The sequence below is a fragment of the Rattus rattus genome, chromosome 3 (genome assembly GCF_011064425.1).
Source record: "Rattus rattus isolate New Zealand chromosome 3, Rrattus_CSIRO_v1, whole genome shotgun sequence".
Lineage (NCBI taxonomy): Eukaryota > Metazoa > Chordata > Mammalia > Rodentia > Muridae > Rattus > Rattus rattus.
Genome location: NC_046156.1, coordinates 176,082,218 through 176,106,354, shown reverse-complemented (window position 1 = coordinate 176,106,354; position 24,137 = coordinate 176,082,218). Strand labels below are relative to the sequence as shown.

General features: G+C 44.4%; 1 protein-coding gene across 1 annotated transcript in view; it reads left to right on the top strand.

Moving 5' to 3' along the window:
• Oxct1 (3-oxoacid CoA-transferase 1) overlaps window positions 1-24,137 on the top strand; it is a 132,209-nt gene that overhangs the window by 16,560 nt on the left and 91,512 nt on the right. The window contains exons 4-7 of the mRNA XM_032898826.1: window positions 5,575-5,710; window positions 10,767-10,916; window positions 14,768-14,874; window positions 17,192-17,252. Coding sequence (XP_032754717.1) covers window positions 5,575-5,710; window positions 10,767-10,916; window positions 14,768-14,874; window positions 17,192-17,252 — 454 coding nt within the window. The remainder of the gene's footprint in view (window positions 1-5,574; window positions 5,711-10,766; window positions 10,917-14,767; window positions 14,875-17,191; window positions 17,253-24,137) is intronic.

Below are 24,137 nucleotides of genomic sequence, written 5' to 3'. Positions count from 1 at the left end.
GCAAAAATAAACAGAGAGGTTTGAAAGAGTGGTCAGAAAAATTTCCAAGTCAATGAATGACCAACTGTGTTTGGGTTTTTGGAGTGGACTCTGTAGGCTTGGAGGGAGCTTCGGATATTTAAAACTACAGGAGCCAAATGGGTTGTATCCACCCTCATGGGTCGTTTTCTGATCGTGATTTTATTAATCACAGCTCTGGATATTATTCCTGGTAACTGAGGAGTTTACCAAAGGGGCTCCTTTAAAAGGACAGATATAGCAGAATGAAAACAGTGTGACCCTTCAATAACTCTGTAGATAATAACAGAAGTGTACTGTTGCCACTGGCCCATGCCTGTGAGGCCTGAAGAGGGCCAGCATTTAGAAGTTTTATACATAGAAGGTGGGGAAGAGTCTGAGTACTACAGATCCTGATATCATCGTTCTCTAGCCTCTACTCTCCCTGAAAGTATCTCCCCTAGGCTCAGCCCAAGCAGGAGGCAGTGGCAAGAGAGTACCTTGGTTCATGGTGTATGCTGGCCACCTTGTCTACCGAGCAGACTGGAAGCCAGCAGTGGATCTACAGGGAAATACTGAGTGATTGAGGTGGTCAGCTTTGACTGTCAACTTGATGTCAGCCATCATTCACTGGGGAGAGAATCTTCTCGAGGACTTATACTGATCAGTTTGGCCTATAGGCATATCTTTGAGGGACTGTTTGGATTGGAGGAAGGCACAGCCCATACTGGGTGGTACCACTTCCACCCAGGGAAGGGCATCCTGAAGCCTATGAGGGAAGAAAGCTAGCTGAGAGGGAGCAAGGGTCCCTGTGGTATTCCCTTCCTGCTCTTGACTGTGGTCGTGTTAGCTTAATTTCCTGCCTTGTCTTTCCTGCAGTGGGGGATCATAGCCTGGAATTCTAAGCTAAATGATTGCTTCTTTTTTTTCCTTCTCTAAGTTGCTTAGTCACAGAATAGTTTGTTTCTGTTTGAGAAACTGTGGCTGGAAGAGGCACATGGAATGCAGCAATAAATTCTTTTGACAAGTGCTCACCAAGTATTTCTGCAGTCCCCTGTATGTGCTGTGTAGCTGACAGGTGCTTGGGATGCAGAAATGAAAGAAGAAACAAAACAAAACAAAACGAAACAAAACAATACAAAAAACACCACCACCACCACCACCACCACCACCACCACACCACCACCACCACCCCCCACCACCACCACCACCACAACCACCACCGCAGCCAAAAGCAACAGCAGAGTATTATTACCTGGGCACCTTTTCTGATACATTGGAAAGTTTGTACCATGGGGTAAAAAAGAAACAGAGTAAAAGCAAGAGGATTGGGAACCTCCAAATAGAGAGGCCTCTATCAGCAATCGAAGGTAACCTCCGAGCCCACACCTGAAAGATGTGAGAGAGGAGCCATGCAGAGAATAGTTTCAGAGACAAGCACAGGCCCCTGGGGAAACATTTCTGGTAGGGCTTGGGGAGGCAAAAAGACAACAGAGAGACGGAAATGACAGAAGAATAACCCTGAAGGAATTAAGGTCAGGGACATAGAAGGCAAGCACTTAGTGGGCCTTGCCTGCTACTCTAGAACTCCTTGCTTTATTCTGAATGACTAACAACTCTGGGCAGAGTGCTGGCCTGTTTCCACCTCTGCGTTTTATAAGGTGTTATTTAGCTGCCATGTTCAAAATGGATTGTAGGGGCAGAAGCAGAAACAGATGAGTTGCCCTGGTGTCCAGGTAAGAGGGTACCAGGTAGAGGCAGGAGCAAGGTGTGGCTTGATTCCTGAACAGGTTGTGGAGACCGACTTGGTGGGTAGAGAGTTAAAGGTCACTTCTGGTGTTTGTTCTGACCATCTCCAAGAGGGCGCTGCTCTGAGGTCTGCGGGCCAGGCTGCAGAAAGAAGCTAAGTTAGGAGAATTACTCACCTGAAGCAAGGCCTGGGCCTTAGGAGCAGGTTAGAAACAAACACTTGAGGAAGGTGTGGGAAAAAGGGAAGGAGGAAGAGGAAGGAGAAAGAAAACCAGAGGGACAAAAACAACAGAAATTTTTTTCTCACTGGGAAGACAGTATCTCTGGTATCTGGAGACCTCTAGTGGACAAGTGTATTATTAACCCATAAGGCTGTTTCCCCCGTAACGTTAAAGCCGTTCAAAGTAGAATCCTATCTGGGTAGGGGTTTGCTTACTGTCTTCCATGTGCCGGGGAAGATTGGATAGAGGAGACGTCACAGACCTGCCAACGTCTGTCTTTGTCCTAGGCGAGGTGAAATCAATCTTGTGTGCGATCTCCTTCATGGACTTCGTTGGAGTCCATCAACGGAAACTGCACCAGGCAGGAAAAGTACATGTTACTTAGCCTTTAATTTGCTTGTGGAAAAAAAAAAGAGAGAGACTGGGTGTAAATTATGAAGGTATTTCTATGCCCCTGGTGGGTAATAAGCAAAGAATACTAATTCACAGTACCTTGTTAAATATGCACCTTGAAGGATATGGTATACAGGATAGGATGCTGTGGGGGAGGGAAAGAGTGAGCCTATAGATTAGGAAGGAGCCATGCGAGCCAAATGGTCACTGGTAGCCTGGTAACAGAGAGGAGGCAAGTGGCTGTTGAAAGAAATGCTAGTGCTTTATCACACCGGCTGCCACACTTAGCTTTTGCATGCTAATCATGTGGATGTTGATAATAGGGGCCATTAGATTAATTAGCCCCAGTTCACTCTTCCGTTAGGTTCCAAGGTTAAAGCCACAGTTCTGCTGGAGATCAGTGTCTCTGCCAGGCACCTCATCCGGGTGAACCATCTCCCCAGTGTCTCTTGATTGACCCCCTCTTCTCCATTCCTGTGGCCTCCACCTTAGTTCAGATGCTCACCGTGGTTTGGACTGTGTCTTCAAGCCTTTTAACTGACCTCACTGCCTTTGATGTCATTTTTCAGGACTTCATGGTATAGCCTACCGCCTTTCAGCTGAATGGTCGTCTTCTGTCCTTCAAGATGAAGTCCTTCCAGGCAGATCACAATCCTGCCTTCCTCCCACTCCTGCCTCTAGTCCCCATCCCGTCCCTGCTGAGCCCTGAGCAAGAGCCTGTAGCCTCAAGATCCCATCTCTGACTGTGTTCTCAAACTGTGTTTTCCTTTAGATTCTGTCTATTTTTCCCCTCACTATGAACTTTTCCCCTCAGATAGATTAGACTTTCTCCACCCTCTTTCTCCATCCACCGTCCTTGACCTTCTGTGTTCCCATCACGAACTACAAAGACACCACTTACCACATCCCTCCCCCTGGTGTAATTACAGGCTTACTGTTTATTTCCTCTGAACTCCCAGAACTGCGCAGGGACATGCACGGGCCTTCTCGGGGCTGTAGGCGTACAGGCGGACATCCCTTCTCTAGAGTGGAGTAAGCACCCAGTCTGGGTTGCCAGATGAATGAGTTGTTGTGCAGACAACACGAGCTGCACATGACAGGGGCCATCAGAACGTGAACGTAGTCATCAAGAGGAGAAACACAGGCTGCTGTTCCTAAGGGGATTTCACGGTCAATCTCATTGCAGTTTTTTTTTTCATAATTTATTTTTTTATTCGCATTATATCCTGATCGAAGCTTCCCTTCCTCTTCTTCTCCTAGTCCTGCCCTTACAAATCCCTCCCCCGATTGTCCCCTCCCCACTTCTCTTCAGAGTCCCCACCTTGGGACTCTTGTTGCATTTTTATCCTTTAAAAAACCAAAGATACCAAGTATAGAGTGGTATAGAAAACTGACCTTATGCAGACGTACCAACGGGACTTCACGAGCTATGCGGCCATGTAGCCAACACCTTTCCAAAGACACAGGACAGGACCAGTCCCCAGGGAGCCCCCTTCCCCGTGCCCCAGTCACTGCTATCATCCTCCTGCCCCATCTACAATTGTGGACACTTTGGACCACCCACAGCAGTCCTGTCAAAAGTCCGAAGCTCTCATTAAAAGAAGTGTGTACAGCTTAGCATTCTGCCTGAGTCTGTCCATGGTGGCTAGTGCTGGTCCATCATGCAGTCTCATTGCTCTATAGACTCATTGCCTCATAACCTATTCTGTGGATGGGCCATTTAGAGGCTCTCATTTTTCCTGTAATGGACACTGCGTTGACGGTTATATTATATATGTCTTTTAGTGAACATTAAGCATGAATTCTGGTTTGGTAAAGATCCAAGAGGAACTGATGACTCAGTAGCACTTGGGAATATTTTTTTTCAATGTTAATAGATTATTTTTTCAATATTAACAGCATCCTGCCACCACTCACTTAAGTGATTGGTATATTTGTCTTAGCACATGAGAAAATTCTTTGTTTCACGCCCTTGCAAACTGACATGGTTTTTCCTGTCTATATAATTATTCCTTTGTTGTCTCAATTATACAATCACATCTTTGTTATATGATCCTATCTTGTTGTTTCAGTATGATCTTCACTTCTAAAACGTATTTCATCCTTAAAAATTGTATTTTATAGCCAGGCCTGCATCCCAGCACTTGGCAGGCTGAGGTAGGAGGGTCTTATGTTCCAGGCTGATTTACATCACATAGGGAGACTGTCCCAGACAGACAAACCAACCTACAAAGTTTATTTTCTCTATTTGGCAATGAACGTCCAAGCCCAGTGAGTAGGCAGGGAAGCTGACTGGAAGGGGCAAGCTTCCATTCAGTAATTAGTCTACCTTATCACATGAATTGTGCTTTAAGATGTAGGTACAATTTTTTTCTTTGAAAATATGATAGAAATAAAGAGGAAATGTATACACCAGAGGATTTTCATCTAGAAAAAGTCAATAGTATTTGCCCATCTCTAAGAAGAAACTGAACTCTTTACAATATTAAACCAAAACATATGAAGTGTAACAAACATAGGATTCATTTTGCTACCTGCAGTCTTTTCGTTTGAGAGGATTGAGAACATTCAAGTATGTAGATATTGTTAGGTAAAATGTCTATGGTATAGGAAAAATGTTCTTAGACTTATGTATAATTTGGGTCCTATTCCTATTTCTCTTAAGGCAGGACCTATCCCTTCCACTTGAACACAGGGAGCCCCTGCACTCTGTTCTGGGATGCCTTCAAAGCATCTTTGCTTAGGTCCTATCTCAAGATCACTTTGCAGTGGGAGAGAGAATAAACGTGTGGGCTGGAGCTGTAGGATGAATGTGGGCTGCACGGTATTAGCTCGGCCCTTTATTCTCCGAGGTCTTGGGGGGATTTGAGATAGGATTTTACTGCATAGCCCTGGCTATCTTGGAACTCACTATGTAGACCAGGCTGGCCTTGTACCCAGAACTCCACCTGCCTCTGTCTCCCAAGTGCTGGGATCCCTGTTAGCCTTTTAAGTTTTACTCTCCCCACGTATAAAAGAAGGAAGGAGAGCAGCCTTGTGATGGTCTTGCAGTGGTAAGGGCTAGAAGGAAAATGTGGCTAGAATTCTTTAGATTTCTTTTCTTCTAAAGTATTGAAATTTCACATCTAAAAAAATAAAAAATAAAAGAACTCACGTGATAATAGTGTTCTGTCAGATGGCCTCAAGGTTATCAACTCCCTTCCTTTCCATTCAGGGTTGACAACTTCGGCCTGGGCCTTTTACTTCGATCCAAGCAGATAAAACGCATGATCTCCTCATATGTGGGGGAAAACGCAGAGTTTGAGCGACAGTTCTTATCGGGTGAACTAGAAGTAGAGCTGACGCCTCAGGTAAGGAAATCTCTCTGCTGTTGTTTCACAGTACTGGTTTATAGAAAACTTCCTTTTTTCATTCTTAAATTTTTGTTGTTTAGGACAGAGAGATGGTATTTGGTCAAACCAAGAGATTATGTGTTTAGGTCACTTCTGTTGTGGAGGATTAATGTTTTCTGGATCCGTGGAAGATTAGGTATTTCTAAGTAGAAAATATTCAAGCTGCTGGATACAGTTTTTAATATGACACTACAATGTCCGTTGAGTCAGAAGCAAACAAAAGGACCTGCGGAAATGTCTGAGATTGTCCTAAAAGTCAGATCTTGTGAATGTCAGTGTTGGAAATTTTTGAACACTCAAATCCTGCTGACTCATGTCAGGAGGTGAAGCTTGTCTGAGAGTGCAAGTGCTTCACAGAAGTGCTGGGCGCAGAGCCCAGGCCTTTCAGGGACTGATGACAGAGCCAGCCATCGGCACAGTCCAGGTCTGCACTTGTTTCCCCAGTTCTTATCCACTGAAGGCAACTTTTGAAGCCCTTTGGGTAAAGCCAGGCCTTCTACACTCAGTGTGGCAATGTTCCGCCTTAGACACTCTGCCTTTGTCTCTGTAACTGAGCACACCATTCTGCCTTGTGGTAATGTCCCTTTACAGTTTTGTCAAGTTGATAAGGGTGGAATGTAGCAGAATTTTGTAAAAGGAAATGATCAGATACGTGCTAGTCTGGAGAAGACAGGCATAGGGGATTGTTCTTTCTAATTGAGGCTTAGCGATATGATAGTCATACCAGCTTACCTACGGCATTATTGCCTCTTCTCGTCAAAGTGCTGGGATATGTTCACTGTTGTTCAATTTCTATTTACAGTTGTATGAATGAGCTAATATATGTGTTTCTAGTCTCCTTGGGTTTCAATAGAAAAATGAAACAAAACAAAACAAAAGTCCCTTTATAGCCTGGGTAGCTCAAACAACAGGAATTTGCTTCTCACACTTAAAACAGCTGGGAATGACCATTATGGTGGGCAGCAAGGCAGCAGGCAGGCACGGCACTGGAGAAGTAGCTGAGAGCTTATATTCTTATCCTCAAGTAGGAGTCAGAGAGAGCTATGGGAATGACATGCACTTTTGAAACTACGAAGCCCATCCCCAGTGACACACCTCTTCCAACAAGGCCACCCCCCCAATCCTTCTGGGGAGGAGCCAAACATTCAAATATGTGAGTTTATCTTAGGGTTCTATGGCTGTGAAGAGATGGCCATAACCATGGCAGCTCTTAAAAAGAAAACATTTAATCAGGGCTGGCTTACAGTTTCAGAGCCTATTATCATCATGGCAGGAAGTGTGACAGTGATGGGATGGCATGACATGACACTGGAGGAGCTGAGAGTTCTATACTTTGAACCCTGGGTGGCAGAAGGAGACTGTGTGTCACACTGGGTATAGGTTGAGCATAGTAGTCTTCAAAGTTCACCTCCAAAGGGACATAATTTCCTCCAACACTGCCGCACTCCTAATAGTACCTCTTCTAGTGGGCTAAACATTCAAACACACGAGTCTATGGGGACCGTTCCTATTCAGACCACCTCAGAGCCTGTTCCCCCTCACAGCATTTAACAACTGGTTTGCCCATATGCCAGTTTTTTCTTGGCTTTGAATTTTCCTTGCATAGATAACTTCATAAATAAAACACTTATGAAATGATATAAAATAAATTTTAAAGTAAATTTGAACTTTACATAGCTTGGTTTGGTCTAGTACATGTTATGTAACCCATGCTGGCCATAAGCTCATGGCAGTCTTCCTGCCTTAGCGTGCTAGGTGTCACCATTACAAATATTATCACCATCCCTGAACTCAAGCTGTAGTACAGAACAGTAGTGATAAAAACTGCATGGGATTGGTACAGAAACAGACGCGTTGATCAAATGGAATTGAATCAAATATCCAGAAATAAACCCACACATCTGTGGACACTTGATTTTTGATAAAGATGCCAATACCATACAATGGAAAAAAATGGTGCCGGTCTAACTGGATGTCTGCATGTAAAAGGATGACAATAGACCCATATTTATCACCTTCATGAAACTCAAGTCCAAGTGGATCAAGGACCTCAATACAAAACAGGATACACTAAATCTCGTAGAAGAGAAAGTGGAAAATAGCCTTGAACTCATTGCACAGGAGACCATTTCCTGAACAGATCGCTGATAGCTCAGGCTCTAAGGTCAACAACTGATAGATGAGAGCTTATGAAACTGCAAAGCTTCTGTAAGGCAAAGGACACTCTTAATAGGACAAAACGGCAGCCTACAGATTGGGAAAGGATCTTCACCAACCCTATATCTGACAGACGGCTAATATCCAAAATATATAAAGAACTCATGAGGTTACATACCAACAACCCAAATAACCTAATTGAAAATGGGGTACTGAGCTAGACAGAATTCTCAGCAGAGGAATCTCAAATGTCTGAGAAGCACCTAGAGAAATGTTCGAGTCCTTAGTCATCAGGGAAATGCAAATCAAAACAACTCTGAGGTTTCATTATACAACCATCAGAATGGCTAAGATCAAAAATTCAAGAGGGCAGATGGCTGGTGAGGGTGTCGGGCAAGGGGAACACTCCTCCATTGCTGGTGGGAGTGCAAACTTGTAAAACCACTTTGGAAATCAATTTGGCAGTTTCTTAGAAAACTGGGAATAGTTCTACCTCAGGACCCAGCTATACCACTCCTGGGCAAATACCCAAAACATGCTTCACCATCCCACAAAGTCTCTTACTCAATTATGTTCATAGTAGCCTTATTTGTAATAACTGGAAACTAGAAACAGCCTAGATGACCTTCAACTGAAGACTGGATAAAGAAAATGTGTTACATCTACAGAATGGAATACTATTAAGCTATTAAAGACAAAGACATCATGAATTTTGTAGACAAATGGATGGATCTTGAAACTATCATCTTGAGTGAGATAACTGTTGTGCTTTGAATATGCTTGGCCCAGGGAGGGGCACTATTTGGAGGTGTAGACTTGTTGGAGTGGGTGTGTCACTGTGGGTGTGGGCTTTAAGACCCTCATCCTAGCTGCCTGGAAGTCAGTCTTCTAGCAGCCTTCAGATGAAGATGTAGAACTCTTAGCTCCTCCTGCACCATCTCTGCCTGGTGGATGCTGTCATGCTCCTGCCTAGATGATGGTGGACTGAACCTCTGAACCTGTAAGCCAACCCAATTAAATGTTATTTTTATAAGAGTTGCCTTGGCCAATGTGTCAGTTCACAGCAGTTAAACCCAAGACAGTAGCCCAATCCCATAAGGACATGCATGGTATATACTCACTTATAAGTGGATATTAGACATAACATACAGGATACCCATGCTACTCTCCACAGACAGAAAGAAGCTAAACAAGAAGGAAGGCACAAGCGAGGATGCTTGAATCCCACTTAGAAGAGGGAATAAAACAGTCATAGGAGGCAGGTGGAGGGAGGGAACTGGGTAGGAAAGGAAATGGGGAGGGAATTGGGGGAGGTGTTCAGGATCAGATATAGGGAGGAGCAGGAGGGATGGCTGTCAGATGGCCATGGGAATCTGCAACTGACTGGGGTGGGGAGGTCATCTCCAGGAAGAGACAGAGACCTGGGACAAAGGAGGTGCCCAAGAATCAATGGGGGTGACTTAGCTGTGCCTCACAGCATTAGGGATGTGGAACCTGAAGAGGCCACCTCCTATAGCCAGGCAGGAACCCCAACAGAGCACTGGGGACACCAACCCACCTACAAAACTTTTGACCCAAAATTTAACCTGTCTATAAGAAATACAGGGCTGGGGGACAGAGCAGAGACTGAGGGAGTGACCAAGAAATAACCAGATCAACTTGAGACTCATCCCGTAGGCAAGGACCGATTCCTGACACTCTTTCTTTCTTTTTTACATTGGATATTTTATGTATTTACATTCCAAATGTTATCCCCTTTCCTGGTTCCCCCCTCTTCCATCTCCTCTCACCCTGCTTCTGTGAGGATGCTCCCCCTCCCACCCACCTACCCACTCCCACCTTACTGCCCTGGCATTCACCTACACTGGGGAATCAAGCCTTCACAGAACCAAGGGCTTCTCCTAATTCCTGACATTATTAATGACACTCTGTTATGCTTGCAGACAGGCGTCTAGCGTGGCTGTTCTCTGAGAGGTTCCACCCAGCAGCTGACAGATGCAGACACTCAGCCAAACAGTGGATAGAACTTGGGGACTCTTAAGGAAGAATAGGAGGAAAGATTGTGGGCCCCAGAGGGAATAGGAACTCCACAGGAAGGCAGAGTCAACTAACCTGGACCCTTGGGGCTCTCGGAGTCTGAATCACCTATCAAAGAACATTCATGGACTGGACCTAGGCCTCCGCACTTAAATGTAGCAGATGTGCAGCATGGTCTTCATGTGGGTCCTGAATAACTAAAGTGGGAGCTACCCCAAAACCTGTTGCCTGTCTGTGGGATCTACTAGCTGGGCTGCCTTGTCTGGCCTCAGTGGGAGAGGATGCACCTAGCCTTACAGAGACTTGATGTGCCATGGTAGGGGGGATAAAGGGGATAAGTTCTACCCTCTTAAAGTAAAGTGAATAAGTAAGTAAGTAAATAAATAAATAGCAAATATTTTCCACTCTGCCATACCTACTGCTACTAATGAAAAAATATGCTTACATGTGACACACGGTAAAAGAAAATTTAGCATTTAAAAAAACAGAGCTAAATTTACATAATTAAGTTTAAAATTTTATTTTAAGATGCTCAAGTGGACATTTGTAGGGTGTTGAGAGACCAGTGTGGGGGTAGGGTCTGGAGACTGAAAGCACAACTAGACAAATGAACAGTTACATTCCAATGTGGATTGAGAATGGGGCGGTTATTGACCTTTAGTTGATGCCTTCGTCTAGGGATTCAAGAGCTCGTACATTGCTGTGCACTTTGCAGGACGGTGAGCCTCTCGAAAGTGGGAGCCACATCTAACAGGGTCTGTGCTCCCTGTCTGAAGTGCGCCTTGTGGGCGTCTCATGGCTGTTGGTTGTCCATTCCTAGGGCACTCTTGCAGAGAGGATCCGTGCAGGTGGGGCTGGCGTCCCTGCCTTCTACACCAGCACAGGGTATGGGACCCTGGTGCAAGAGGGAGGATCACCCATCAAATATAACAAAGATGGCAGTGTTGCCATTGCCAGCAAGCCACGAGAGGTAAGACCACTCCCCACCTGTGTGATTCTACGAAATTAATTTACCAAGAGATTCTGTGTGAACTCGTTGAGTGAGATAAAACAGTCATTCATTTTCAAAAAGATGAGGCTTGCAGTGTCTGCTCATACTTAAAACAAATCACAGGAGGAAACTAGAATGAATAGGGTAAGAGAATTATTTATACACTAAACAATAATTAAGATTAGTTAACTGAATTTCTGAAGGAAGCTATAGTCTATATATAATATACTAATTAGGGTTAGTTAACTGACTGTCTTAGTCAGGGTTTCTCTCCTGCACAAACATCATGACCAAGAAGCAAGTTGAGGAGGAAGGGGTTTATTCAGCTCACACTTCCACATTGCTGTTCATCACCAGAGGAAGTCAGGACTGGACCTCAAACAGGCCAGGAAGCAGGCGCTGATGCTGAGGCCATGGGGGATGTTACTTACTGGCTTGCTTCCCCTGGCTTGCTCAGCTTGCTCTCTTATAGAACCCAAGACCACCAGCCCAGGGACAGCACCACCCACAATGGGCTGGGTCCTCCCCCTTGATCACTAATTGAGAAAATGCCTTACAGCTGGGTCTCATGGAGACATTTCCTCAACTAAGGCTCCTTTCTCTGTGGTAACATCAGATTGTGTCAAGTTGACACACAGAACCAGCAAGTACACTGACTTTCCAAAAGGCTTTAACAAATGTTAGCACATTTACCATTGATTATTATGTCCCTATTAAAAGAAAAAACAACTGGAAGTTGTTTACTGTACACTGTGTTACGCTCTTGTGCTCAGATTTCCTAACATGACCGAAAGAAAATAAAGTAACAGAAGAAATGTGAAGTTTATCTGGAAGCTTGTAAAACGGGCCACAGTTATTATTATATAATGTAATAGAGAATCCAAATGATCCCTTTCATATTTTATAGCTTAGACATAAGTGCAGCCTTTTCATTGTCTGGCCTGTGCTAATTTAGACTGTGCGGTAGGATGGGGTACTTTAGAGTGAGCAACTTTAATCATTAGACAACAGTAGACCTCTGGAAAGAGTATTTGACATAGTTTAGATTTGAAGCAATTAAAAAAAATACACAGACCAGTACATTGTTCTGAGTTTAAAAGTGCCTTTCCATTCTCTTTGTCCTGGTGGCTCAAGGAAGGGAGTCTCTGGAGGCAGATGCAGTGCGGGCTAGTAAATGGGGATGCCCACAGTGTGGAACGTAGTGCAGCTGGTACCGTTGCCTTGCGGGGGAGACAGGAGGTCAAAGACCACGCCCCTTACTGTCTGATGTTTGTCCCAGCTGTGTCTTCTTCCATTTGGAGTTTTGCTCCTTTTCTGGGAGCGACCCATATTGATTGAAGCTTTAATTCAAGAATTTATTTTTGATATTTAGTCTCACTTTTATACTGCCAGATTATATTTCTTGATAAGAGGAACTACTCAACCCCAGGAACCAAATGAAAATGAAGCTTAGGAGCATATGATAAAAGTGCCCTGAAAAATTGGGTTCATATTCTGATAGCATGTTAGAAAATGTACATTAACATACCCCCAAGAGACGGCGGAGGGCTAGACTCTCTTCTAACTTTTCATTTGTGTACATGACTTTATTACCTTTGTAACTTTTATAAAAATCAATCTCTCTGCTTCTCTGACTTCTTTCAGTGCGTTTCGGTCTGTCTGTCTCTTTCTCTCCATCCCTGCCTCCCTCAGTCTCTGACCTCAATTTCTGTTCTGTCTGCAGTCGGCTCTCATAGCTTAGAGTTCATTCACTGTGGAATGTGTATGGAGTGTGATGTGTTCTCAGTTACGTCTTGTGAAGGTCACTAGGATAAAATGGAGAAGTTGAGTTTGTGCAGCGTGATGAGAATTAGGTCAGAGGTTGATGGTAGAGCCATGACACGTGACACGAGGGCAGGAAACAAGATTGCTGCTTTTTTGAGATGGTCAGGGCATGGGGTAACCAAAGACCTCATTCTGTTGGGGAAGAGGTATACGTAAGTTCAGGAGACTCAAGAGGAAGTGCTTGGTGACTCCGGTCAGAAAATTTACAGAGCAGGAGACATGGCGTGCATGTAGGCCTTAGGGCTAGACAGTGTCCTGGGCCACTGTGTGGATGGAGAGCCACTCCTTAACAGTGGCCACGCAGAAAAGGAAGAGCTGCAGTGGAAGATGGGAAAGGAGGTCCAGAGAAAATCAGGGAGCCTGGTGAATTTGGAAAATAAAAAGAGGGAGCAGCTGGGACAAAGGAAGAAGGATGACTAGAGCTGAGCCATAGTGTGCAGATACGAGAGGTCACTGGCAAAACCTAATTGGAATGGGCTCAAGAAGAACCTAAAAATGAACTGGAGGCCGAACCCCATTTGAAGTGAGCACAGAAGTAAGCTTGGTACAGCTGTTGCTTCCCTCTTTGAAGGTTAGAGCAGGCAACGCGTTTAGAAAATACTTGTGTTTTCAACGTCACAGCCTTCATCACTGGTGGATTTTTTTGATTGCTTCCTTTGGTGAAAGCTTCGTTCTGGAGTTTTTGGGGCTTTGACGACCCAGGCTTCTCTTGATCCCCCCTGTCCTCTTGCCTCTGCCTCTCAAGAGCTTGGATTGTAATCATGTGCCACTACCTGCCTCATTGTTGACGTCCACAGAGATGACTTCTGAAATACACAAACAAACCTCTAAGATAATTGTGTGTCGATGTGCGGTTAATGTCATCTATTTTCACATTAGTCAGGGTTCACTGGTGTTTTTCATAGCTCCTGTTTTCTAGATATCTCTGGAGAAACTTTCCTTTACAAAGTAGTGTTTGAAACTCTAAAAGTAAGGCTGGAACCTAAGTGATGGAGTATATGGTGATGGGATGAGACCCCAAGCTCAAATCTCGTGATCCCCTTAAACAAAGCAAAGCAGAAGGTAATTGTACCCTGATGTTGTGTTTGAAGCTTCTAGAAAGTGCATCCAGTCTGCTTTCCACTAGAGGGCGCAGTAGGAATGTGATTGGAGTTCTGCCTTCCTGGGCCTGCATTTATGCACAACAGATCCAGCCCTCTCTGGCGCTGTTTCAGTTCTCTCTTTAATTCCCAGAGGCCAATCTCCAAGGGGAAAAGACAGGAAGAACATAATGGCACAGGAGAGTTTTGTTTTTATACTCTCTCCCGAAAGGCAGTAAATGTTTTTTTTTTTAAGTCAATAGCATTGTATTATATCACTAATGACTGGAGATGTGCGATTCGTTAAAACCAGCACTTAGAGTAGCACAGAAATCCTATGAGTCAATGCAAGAATCACACAGGGATTTTATGTGAAGAAAATCTATCAGAGGAGGTATATGAAGATGTTAATAAGGGGAGGTTTGCGTCCTGCGCACAGTAGGGTGACACGCCAGTTCCTTTTAAGCTAATTTGCTTTTTTTTTTTTTGGTGATCCTCAATTCTCTCAACACTAATTATAGATCACAGTTAAAGAGAAACAATAGGTAAGCCATTTTGTGTAACTTACACGTTATAATTTGGGGGGGGGGTCGGTAAGAAGGAAAGGGGGACTAGTCCGTTGTCTCAGAGGTAACCGGGGCACGCAGTATAATGGATACCAACACAGTTTACCACGTAGACTTGTGGAGGCTTTAGTGTCTCAGGCGCAGCAGACTTGCAGTTACCGTGGGACCCATGCTCACATTCTCTGCCCGGAGCCTCCCTGGACTATTTTGAGAACGCCTTATGCTTCTGAAGAAGTCTCTTGAGTTTCCTCTCCCTGAAGAAGCCTGGGTCGCTAGGCTTCTGTTCCTCGTGTGAGCTTTTCAGGGCACAGTCGTCTTCACCCTGCACAAAGAGCTGACAGTGCTTATTCGTCTCCTGCAGGTGAGGGAGTTCCGCGGCCAGCACTTTATTTTGGAGGAAGCCATCACGGGAGACTTTGCTTTGGTGAAGGCCTGGAAAGCAGACCGGGCAGGAAATGTGATTTTCAGGTACTGTGACGGTTAAACAAAACAATAGGACAAAGGGGAGCATGCTACCGTAGGCATCCCACCCTGTCCCTTAGCTGTTGAGCCCCCAGCCTCACCTCCTACCTTGGGTAATCGGTTATGCCAGGAGCTAGAGCTCAGGCGGAGGCTCGCCTCGGGCCCTGTGCTCTGTCCTTGGTACTTCAGATACAGAAGAAATGAAACTAAACGAATGCAGTGCATGGCAAAGACTGTTTTCTAGATTACGACAGCAGAGGTGGATGTCACGGTGAGGTGCCGTCTGACCATTTTTAACATGGCTTACCGCCTGTGTATGTGCACAGTGTCCAGAAGAACATGGAGTGCCTGCCGATGTGCTAAACTTATTGGCTTGCTGAATAGTTGCATCCAGGGCTGGGTTGCAGCTGAGTTGGTGAAGTGCTTGCTAGCACGCCTCAGGCCTTGGGTTTGATTCCCAACACCAGTATGGTTTGACATCCCCAGCAGTTGGTGCTGGTGGTGGGGGTAGGCAGATCAGAAGTCCAAAGTTCACTGTATAAAGAGTTTGAGGCTAGCGCAGAATACGTGAGACCCTGTTTAAAAAGAACTGGATCGGTGTACTCTTTTTTTTTTTTCCTTCTTTTTTTCAGAGCTGGGGACTGAACCCAGGGCCTTGCGCTTGCTAGGCAAGCGCTCTACCATTGAGCTAAATCCCCCAACCCCCGATGCACTCTTGTACACAGCTGCATACAGCTATTTTTTTTCCATCTGTATTTTAGTCACCAGGAGTATTTTCTTAACAAACATGACAGCAGCCAGCACTTATCTTTAATTTTAAAATTGTTATTTTTAAACAATGTCTTAAATGTCAAGATTGCTCTGATGTTTTGGGGAAAAACCGCTAATAATAATTTTAGGTGAATTTTTTTCTTGTGCGGTTGATGTCTCCCAGGACAGCCTTTTAAAGGTTCTGTCTGAAAAGCTAATTGTCTTTACAAATGCTTGTTTTCCTTCTGGATAGCCACAGGCCTACATGATTCTCCTGTCTTTTGATTAACCTTCGAATACTGAACTCTAAGTAATTACGGGTGTTTAATGTCTTAGACTTGTAGATTAGATAGTTGTGATTTGAAAGTTGGACCACTTTGGCTCTGTATATAAGAGGTGAGCTATATGATCTTCCTCAATTTTGTTATTTGCTGCTTTAAATGAAGGGTTTTTTTTTCTTTTAATTTTTTTTTAACAGATATAGTTTAGCATCAAGCACAGTAAAATTTTCTGTGGCTCCTTCCTTCCTTCCTTCCTTCCTTCCTTCCTTCCTTCCTTCCTTCCTTCCTTTCCTTCCTTCCTTCCTTCCTCCCTTATTTCTGAAGAACTCAATGAGATATCGGTGCTCTGATTCCTTGAATTCTAGGCTTTTGGAATACAACTGCTTTTGGAAATTCAAGGCAGACATCTGACTGACATCTTGCCTGCTTTCTTTGACATTTATTTAGTGTGATGTTTGTGGAGTTCTGATGCTTTATATTAAAAAAAAAAGATGAATGAAGTTATATACGAAAGGACAGTTAACTACTGAAGATATTTGTAGAGTTTCACCCCGTGCTCTGATGCCTGGCTGTGGTTTCTGGAGACTTAACTTGGGCCTCTGTAAGCTGCCCGTGTAGGTGCTGGTGGTTACCGTGCTTCGGTGCGAAGTGAAAGCTCTCAAGTGCTCTAGATTCTTAGGATGCAGGTCTCATTCAGTCACTGTGACAGCTGCTCCGACACCACAAAGTTGTTCTCCCAAGGACTCCCAAGGACTAGAAGGGATCGCTCAGCACCAGGGAGTGGTTCATGTTCTGTCAGCTAGCGGAGCCTCCTCTCAGAGCAAAGCTCAGACCTTCTGTGAAGCACTTGGCACTTTCTCCCTTTCTCTTTCCCTTTCTGGTGCTGGGGTTTAGAACCCAGGGCCTGGTGCACACCAAGTAAGTGTTTTACCACCAAGCTGCATCTCTGTAGTGGACATTCCCTAACTATTTCAACGTTTAAAGTTTCTCAATGAACTATGGGAGCAAAGTCTAATCTTGGTTAAAAGATTAGAGGACTTTAATTTCAGATATTTATGAACACCCACTTTGTTTTTCTATGCAAAAGCTATTGACTGTGCACTTCCCTTCCAACAACTATAAAAATCATGTAAACTGAATGAAATGGCCATGAGAACTTTAAAGATAGGTGTAAGTCATGCACTCATAGATCCATAGATTCTTAGAAGACTGAAAGTCTGCGTTTTCAAGTTGAAAGAGATACATCTTGCCTTTGATCTTTCTCCCTCTTCTGTCCTCCTTCTCTGATACAGGAAAAGTGCAAGAAACTTCAATTTGCCAATGTGCAAAGCTGCAGGAACCACAGTGGTGGAGGTAAGAACAGAGGCCTCGCAATTAATGGGGCCGATTCTTTTGCATTAGTTTTCAGGAGGGCTAATAAGGACAAGCTTTTTATTATTTTACTTATGGACAGGTTCTCTCTAACATACAGTTTAGATCTATAATAGTTGAAAGCTTTGCAGTCAACCGTACACTCACTAGAATGCTGCATTGTCTTAGGATATCTGTTTGGCATATAAAAGTAATATGGTCTTTGAATAAAATAAGATGAAAATCTCAATATGAGTAAATAGGCAGCCATCTGCCACTGAATGGCAAGAAATCATCTGAGATTACATCGAGAAATAATTTTACTGTTGTATATCATAGACTTATGCCAACTAAGGTAGGTACAGATCACTTAGTTGTATGATCCTATGGGACCACTGTAGTTCCATAGGTACATGACTGTACAGTGTATGGTATTCCGGTAAAGTAGGAAATCACACCACTTGAAAGTGATCAGCTTCCTGATGTAGATGCTGGGAACTCGTTAAAAGGGCTGGTTGTACAAGTAACTACTTGTGCTGGAGTTAAGAGCACTGGCTGTACTTCGAGAGGACCAGAGTTTGATTCTCAGGATCCACATGATGACCCACAATGGTCTGTAACTCCTGTTTCAGGATGTCCAATACCCTCTTTTAGCTTGGGCTAACGTATGGTGTACAATGTATATAGTGGCATAACCAACCGTATGCTTAGGATGGTGGTGGTGGTGATGATGATGATGATGATGATGATAAAGATTTCCACTTCGCTTCCCACATCTGTCTAAGTTTGTGTCAAGTTGACAAAACTCGGCCAGCACAAAGGCCTACCACATAGCTTAACATAACTGATAGCCTCACACTGAGTTTCACAGACTTCTACAAATCAGCCAGAAGCTGGCATCATCATGAGCAGAATTCTCTTTTAATTTTTGTCCTGCTATAACCCTATTCCTTTCAGCAACACTTTTCTTACAGGACTGAAAACAAACTTTTTGCTGTCCAAGAGACAATGTAGTTAGCAAGAGAGCGTCTTTGGTTCTAAGGAGAGAAAGCTACTGAACTGAGCCTGAAGAGAGACTGCCCCTCCCTCTTCTACATCAGAAATATCCTCTCTGTCACAGCATTCTGTCCTGGCTGACCCAGAACCGCATTAGGATCCTGTTGGTGCTGGTGCTCTGGGGCAGCCATTCCCAGCTAATGGCACTGCATCATAGGCTGGCCACTGACCCTCTGTATGTGACTTTTGTATTTGTATTCACTAAAACTAAAGGCAGTATAAGTTCAGGTTTTAGGCCATGCTGGTCACCATTCAGAGGCTCAGTAGCCATTTGTGGCTGGCAGCTCCTGTGTTTACCTACACTATACTCCTCCTGGGAAGGTCTCTTAAACAAAGCTGGGCTAAAAGCTGAATTAAGATGTGGTGCCAAAGAGATGACTCAGTGGCTAAGAGCAGTAGCTACTCTTTCAGAGGTCCTAAGTTCGATTCCCAGCATGGGAGCTCAAAAGTGTCTATAACTGAGGTCTGTCTGTAACTGTAGTGTCATGGAGTCTAATGCCCTCTTCTGGTGTGCATATATGCAGGCAAAACACCCATGTAAACAAACAAACAAATAATTCTTTTGAAATAAGGAATCAAGATTCACTTCATATAGCATTTTGTCTGAGGAATTTAAACAGAACAGTTTGAGGCAATAGGAGTATTTGAGCCAACCTCCTCTGTGTGCGCTCCATAAAGGGTCCACACACTTAGACTAACTTGCCACAGTGCTCTTGAAAGTAGGAAGTAATTTGGAATTGAAGTTTTTAAATTTGAAATCTTGTACATTTCAGACGCGAAATTTTATTGTAACTTTCTGGTGTTTGTATTGTTCTAAGTCGAGTGAGAACCCCAGAGCTGTCCTTTTCTTGTTCTCTCCTGGGTTCTGTTAAGGCCATTATCTTTCTTGCCCTTCAGAATGCTAGGATCTCTCCCACCCCGTGTGACTGTGTTTTATGGTAGTCTGAATGGAAAGGATGCTTGTGACTTCATCAAAGGTGTGGCGTTTATAAATGAAACTGGGGAGATCGTTGCATAGTGTTCTGGGTGTTAAACGTCTACCGTGACGATCATTGAAAAGGTACCATGTGCCAGACACTACACGCTCTTTTGGTGCATTGCTATTCTTTTTTTTTTTTTTTTATTAACTTGAGTATTTCTTATATACATTTCAAGTGTTATTCCCTTTCCCGGTTTCCGGGCAAACATCCCCCTCCCCCTCCCCTTCCTTATGGGTGTTCCCCTCCCCATCCTCCCCCCATTGCCGCCCTCCCCCCAACAGTCTAGTTCACTGGGGGTTCAGTCTTAGCAGGACCCAGGGCTTCCCCTTCCACTGGTGCTCTTACTAGGATATTCATTGCTATTCTTAACTACATCACTACGTGGAGCGGCAATGGAGTGAAAACATTTGCTCTTTTTTATTATGTTATGTAAACACCTCAAGTCACCATAAATGGATAAAGTTTCAAACTCCTGCGTGGTGTTGAGCCGGAACCAAGTGGGTTGTTGTTGTCGCTCAGTCTGTTAGCTTTCTTTGCGCCTGTGCCACCCACCTTGAAGGTGACTTTGAGTCAGCCTGTAAGCAGTGGCCCTCTGAGTTTACTCAGTTTTTTCTCTTGGATTCTGCTCGTTCTGTTGAGTTTTTTCAGTTTCCCTATATCGGGTCATTGGAGGTCACTCTCGTACTGCGAATAGTATCTTACATGGTGGGAAGTATCCTTGTGGTAGATCCTATATTTCAGGCAGCAGAGGCAAAGATAATTGTCTCAACTATGTTTATAGCCCAAACCGTATTTGGACATATGGCCTTCCTGCCTCCATCTACCAAGTGTTTGAATCCTGTAAATCATGCACCAATCTGTGTTACTCAGTTATACAACAGTTCACTTATGATACATGTTTTAAACCAAGAAATAAGCTAGCGTGTTTATGAAAAGGAGAAAATCAGACCACCTTTGGTATTAATTATTATTTTGACCTTGTATAGGTAACAGTCTTGCATTTAGAGATCTGTTTTCTCTTTCTGGTGCATTCTGGACAGCCTTATGGTAAAGTACAAAGAAGCAAATGGCGATGTGTGAACACCATTGCACACGCATCTTTCTGAAAGGCAGCAACGCTTTGGGTGCTTCCCCACGAAGCTGCAGCCCTCTCAGGTCTGGTTATGTCTGCCTGCCCCTGTGAAGGAACTGGATAATTATTTAAGAGAGACAGTGGAAGTGGGTACCCATGCTGGCACACCAGCCAGGAAGATGTTTCTCTTTCTAGCCCCAGACTGTTATTTCTGGACCTCCCTCTCTCTGAGTGGGTGAAGTCGTCCCTGATGAACTTCACAAGCTGCTGAGTAAAACCAGCCCAGAGTGACTCCTGGGTGTTACACAGCACATGAGCAGCAAGGAGTAGCAAGGGCTGTCCAGTCTCCTGGGCTGGCTCATTGGGGTCTGTTTGGGTCTGTCTCAGGACCCATGGTACCCTGTCCCCGTGGTTTTTGTGCACAGTCCGCTAACCCTGCCCTTTTCTCTGCTTATTTTTCCTTCTTTTTCTTTTTTCATGCTTAATAAAGAAAACCTAGAGGAGAGAGGGGAGTGCTTCACTTAGGAGACTGCAGATAACGCAGCCTGGAGCGCCCTTGTGTGTACTGTCAGAAAAGGTCATCTGACTCAGCCACCGAAGGCTGCCAGTGCCACCCATGACTGAAATAACCTGTTTTATTTGTACGTGTGTGTGCGTGTGTGTGTGCGTGTGTGTGTGTGTGTGTGTGTGTGTGTGTGTGTGCCATCACCCTGTGCTCTGTGTGTGTGTGTGTGTATGTATGTGACATTAGCCTGTGCTGTGTGTGTGTGCCAGCCAAGAGCCTGTGCTGTGCTCTGTGTGTGTGTGTGTGTGTGTGTGCCATCACCCTGTGCTCTGTGTGTGTGTGTATGTATGTATGTGCCATTAGCCTGTGCTGTGTATGTGTGCAGCCATCAGCCTGTGCTGTGCTGTGTGTGTGTGTGTGTGTGTGTGCCATCACCCTGTGCTCTGTGTGTGTGTGTGTGTATGTATGTGCCATTAGCCTGTGCTGTGTATGTGTGCCAGCCATCAGCCTGTGCTGTGCTCTGTGTGTGTGTGTGTGTATGTGTGCCATCAGCCTGTGCTCTGTGTGTGTGTTGTGTGTGTGTGCCATCAGCCTGTGCTGTGTGTATGTGCCAGCCATCAGCCTGTGCTATGTGTATGTGTGTGTGTGTGTGTGTGTGTGTGCCATCAGCCTGTGCTCTGTGTGTATGTGTGTGTATGTATGTGCCATCAACCTGTGCTCTGTGCGTGTGTGTGTGTGTGTGTGTGTGTGTGTGTGTGCCATCAGCCTATGCTGTGTGTATGTGCAGCCATCAGCCTGTGCTGTGTGTGTGTGTGTGTGTGTGTGTGTGTGTGTGTGCCATTAGCCTGTGCTGTGTGTGTGTGTATGTGCCATCAGCCTATGCTGTGTGTGTGTGTGTGTGTGTGTCAGCCTGTGTGTGTGTGTGTGTGTGTGTGTGTGTGCCATCAGCCTATGCTGTGTGTATGTGCCAGCCATCAGCCTGTGCTGTGTGTGTGTGTGTGTGTGTGTGTGTGTGTGTGTGTGTGTGTGTGTGTGTGCCATTAGCGTGTGTGGTGTGTGTGTATGTGCCATCTGCGTATGCTGTGTGTGTGTGTGTGTGTGTGTGTGTGTGTGCCATCAGCCTGTGCTGTGTGTATGCATCAGGGCCATCAGCCTGTGTTTGAGTTGGTGTTATAAAACAAAGATCTACACAACGCCCTTTCAACTATCTTAGTTAATTTTTACTTTTAGTTACAATAAGTATATTCGTGTTCACAAGCTAAGCTCCTTTCTATTTCATAACCCTTATATTTATATATATTAATATAATTGCCTATCAAAAGAATTGTTTGCATCACAAGGGCATAGCAACATACAACTGTGTACAGACGCCTGCTTGGCTTATAGAGATTGCAGACCTAGGAATTGTCTATTTGAGGATAAGAGTGTGCCTTATCCTCAAAGGCAACTGCCGTGAGGGTAATTATATGTTTTCAGTCTCCCTATTTTTAAAATTCTGTGTTCCTTATGACATAAAAATGTGTTTTCTAAAATGATATCCTAAGGTTTCTTTTTGTCATATCTGTAAGAGCAAAGCTTTGAAAACTGTGACTTCATGTTCTGTACCACGGGCAGGCAAACCCCATCTCTTTAGGAGGGTGACTTGAGGAAAAGATGAGGGGACATCTGCTATCCTCCAAGCTGACAGGTCTTGTGTCTGGGTGGAGAGTACAGAAAGGCGAAGAATGAGATGCAGATGATATTGCAAAATTGTGCTTAAGATTTTCAAGATGGGCCGTGATCGTACAGAACTGTAAGCAGAGACCACAACGAACCCTCCTCAGCCCAACATTCCCTGCAGTTGGGTATCTGTCACCCTTCCTGCCCCATCCACATCCCCACCTCTCCCTCACCTGTCTTATCTTGAGACAAGTGCCAGATAATATGAATCAGTGATGTTTAAGACACGTCACCGATGCTCTGAAATTATAGCGTGGCTGGCACTTCTCTGGTTGCTGCAAATTCTTCCATGAACGTGAAGGAGAGAGCTCTCTGCCCTCGGGGAGCTTTCATTCCGATGGTCCAGACAGGCCATGCAGAGTAAATGAATGAAACAGTGAGCACGTGATGTTGTTAAATAGCGATGAGGAAAGGGCAAGGCAGTGTCAAGGGAAGAAGCGATTCATGAACAAGGTGTTTGGAGAGAAGCCGAGTTGTAATGACTTCTTTGTTGTTTGTTTTTGTTTGCTTTGTTTGTATTGTTTTGTTTTTGGTTTTTTCAAGACAGCATTTCTCATTGTAACAGACCATGGCTGTCCTAGAACTTGCTTCGTAGACCAGGCTGACTTCAAACTCACGGAGATCCACCTGCCTCTTCTCCCAAGTTCAGGGATTAAAGGCATGTTTCACCATGCCCAGCCAGGATTTTCCATTTTTTTAACCTTTTTTTTTTTAAATGTGTATGGCTGTTTGGCCTTCATGTATCACATGCATTCCGTGCCTATAAAAACCGGATTAAGTGCATTGGATCCCCAGGAGCTGGAGTTAGAGAAGTTTGTGAACCACCATGTGGGTGTTGGGGAATTAAACCTAGGTCCTGTAGGAGAACGCCATTCTCAACTGCAGCAGCATCTCTCTAACCTATTTATAGGGATTTGAAAAACAACTTTTATTGAGAATCTCATAAATGCATAGTATATGTTTTGAGCAAAAGTATGCTCCAACTGTCTTCTCTTCTGGGCGGGGCATTGGCCTTACATGAGCACCTGAGAGGGTAGTGGTGATATCTTCTTCAGAGCTCGGTGAAATTTAATTTTTATTTTCAGGACATTTTATAATAGTTTCCATGAAAGGTTAAGGCTTTTTTAGGGTTTGGATGTGATTTGACCCACCTAGACTCATATTGTGAAATCTGGTCATCACTATGAGGAAGCTAAGGGCTGCTGGAACGACTAAGATTTGGGGATTAGTGGGAGGTAATAGGAATGGTTCCTTTAAGAGGGATTAATACTAATCTTCTGGAATGAGTTCGTTTAGGGTGTGGCTTGCTTAAGGCCGCCATCTTGCTTTCTCTCCATGTTGTTCTGTAGTCAAGGGAACCCTCACCAGAGGCAGTACTGATGGGCTACCTGATCTTGGCTTCTAGTCTCTAAACCTACACACTGAACACCTTGTTTTTGTCTGCTATGTTCAAGGCCCCAGTTATTTTGTTTTTTTTGGGGGGGTGTTATTTATTTACATATCAAATGCTGTCCCCCTTCCAGGTTTCCTCTTTGCAAACTTCTATCCTATCCCCC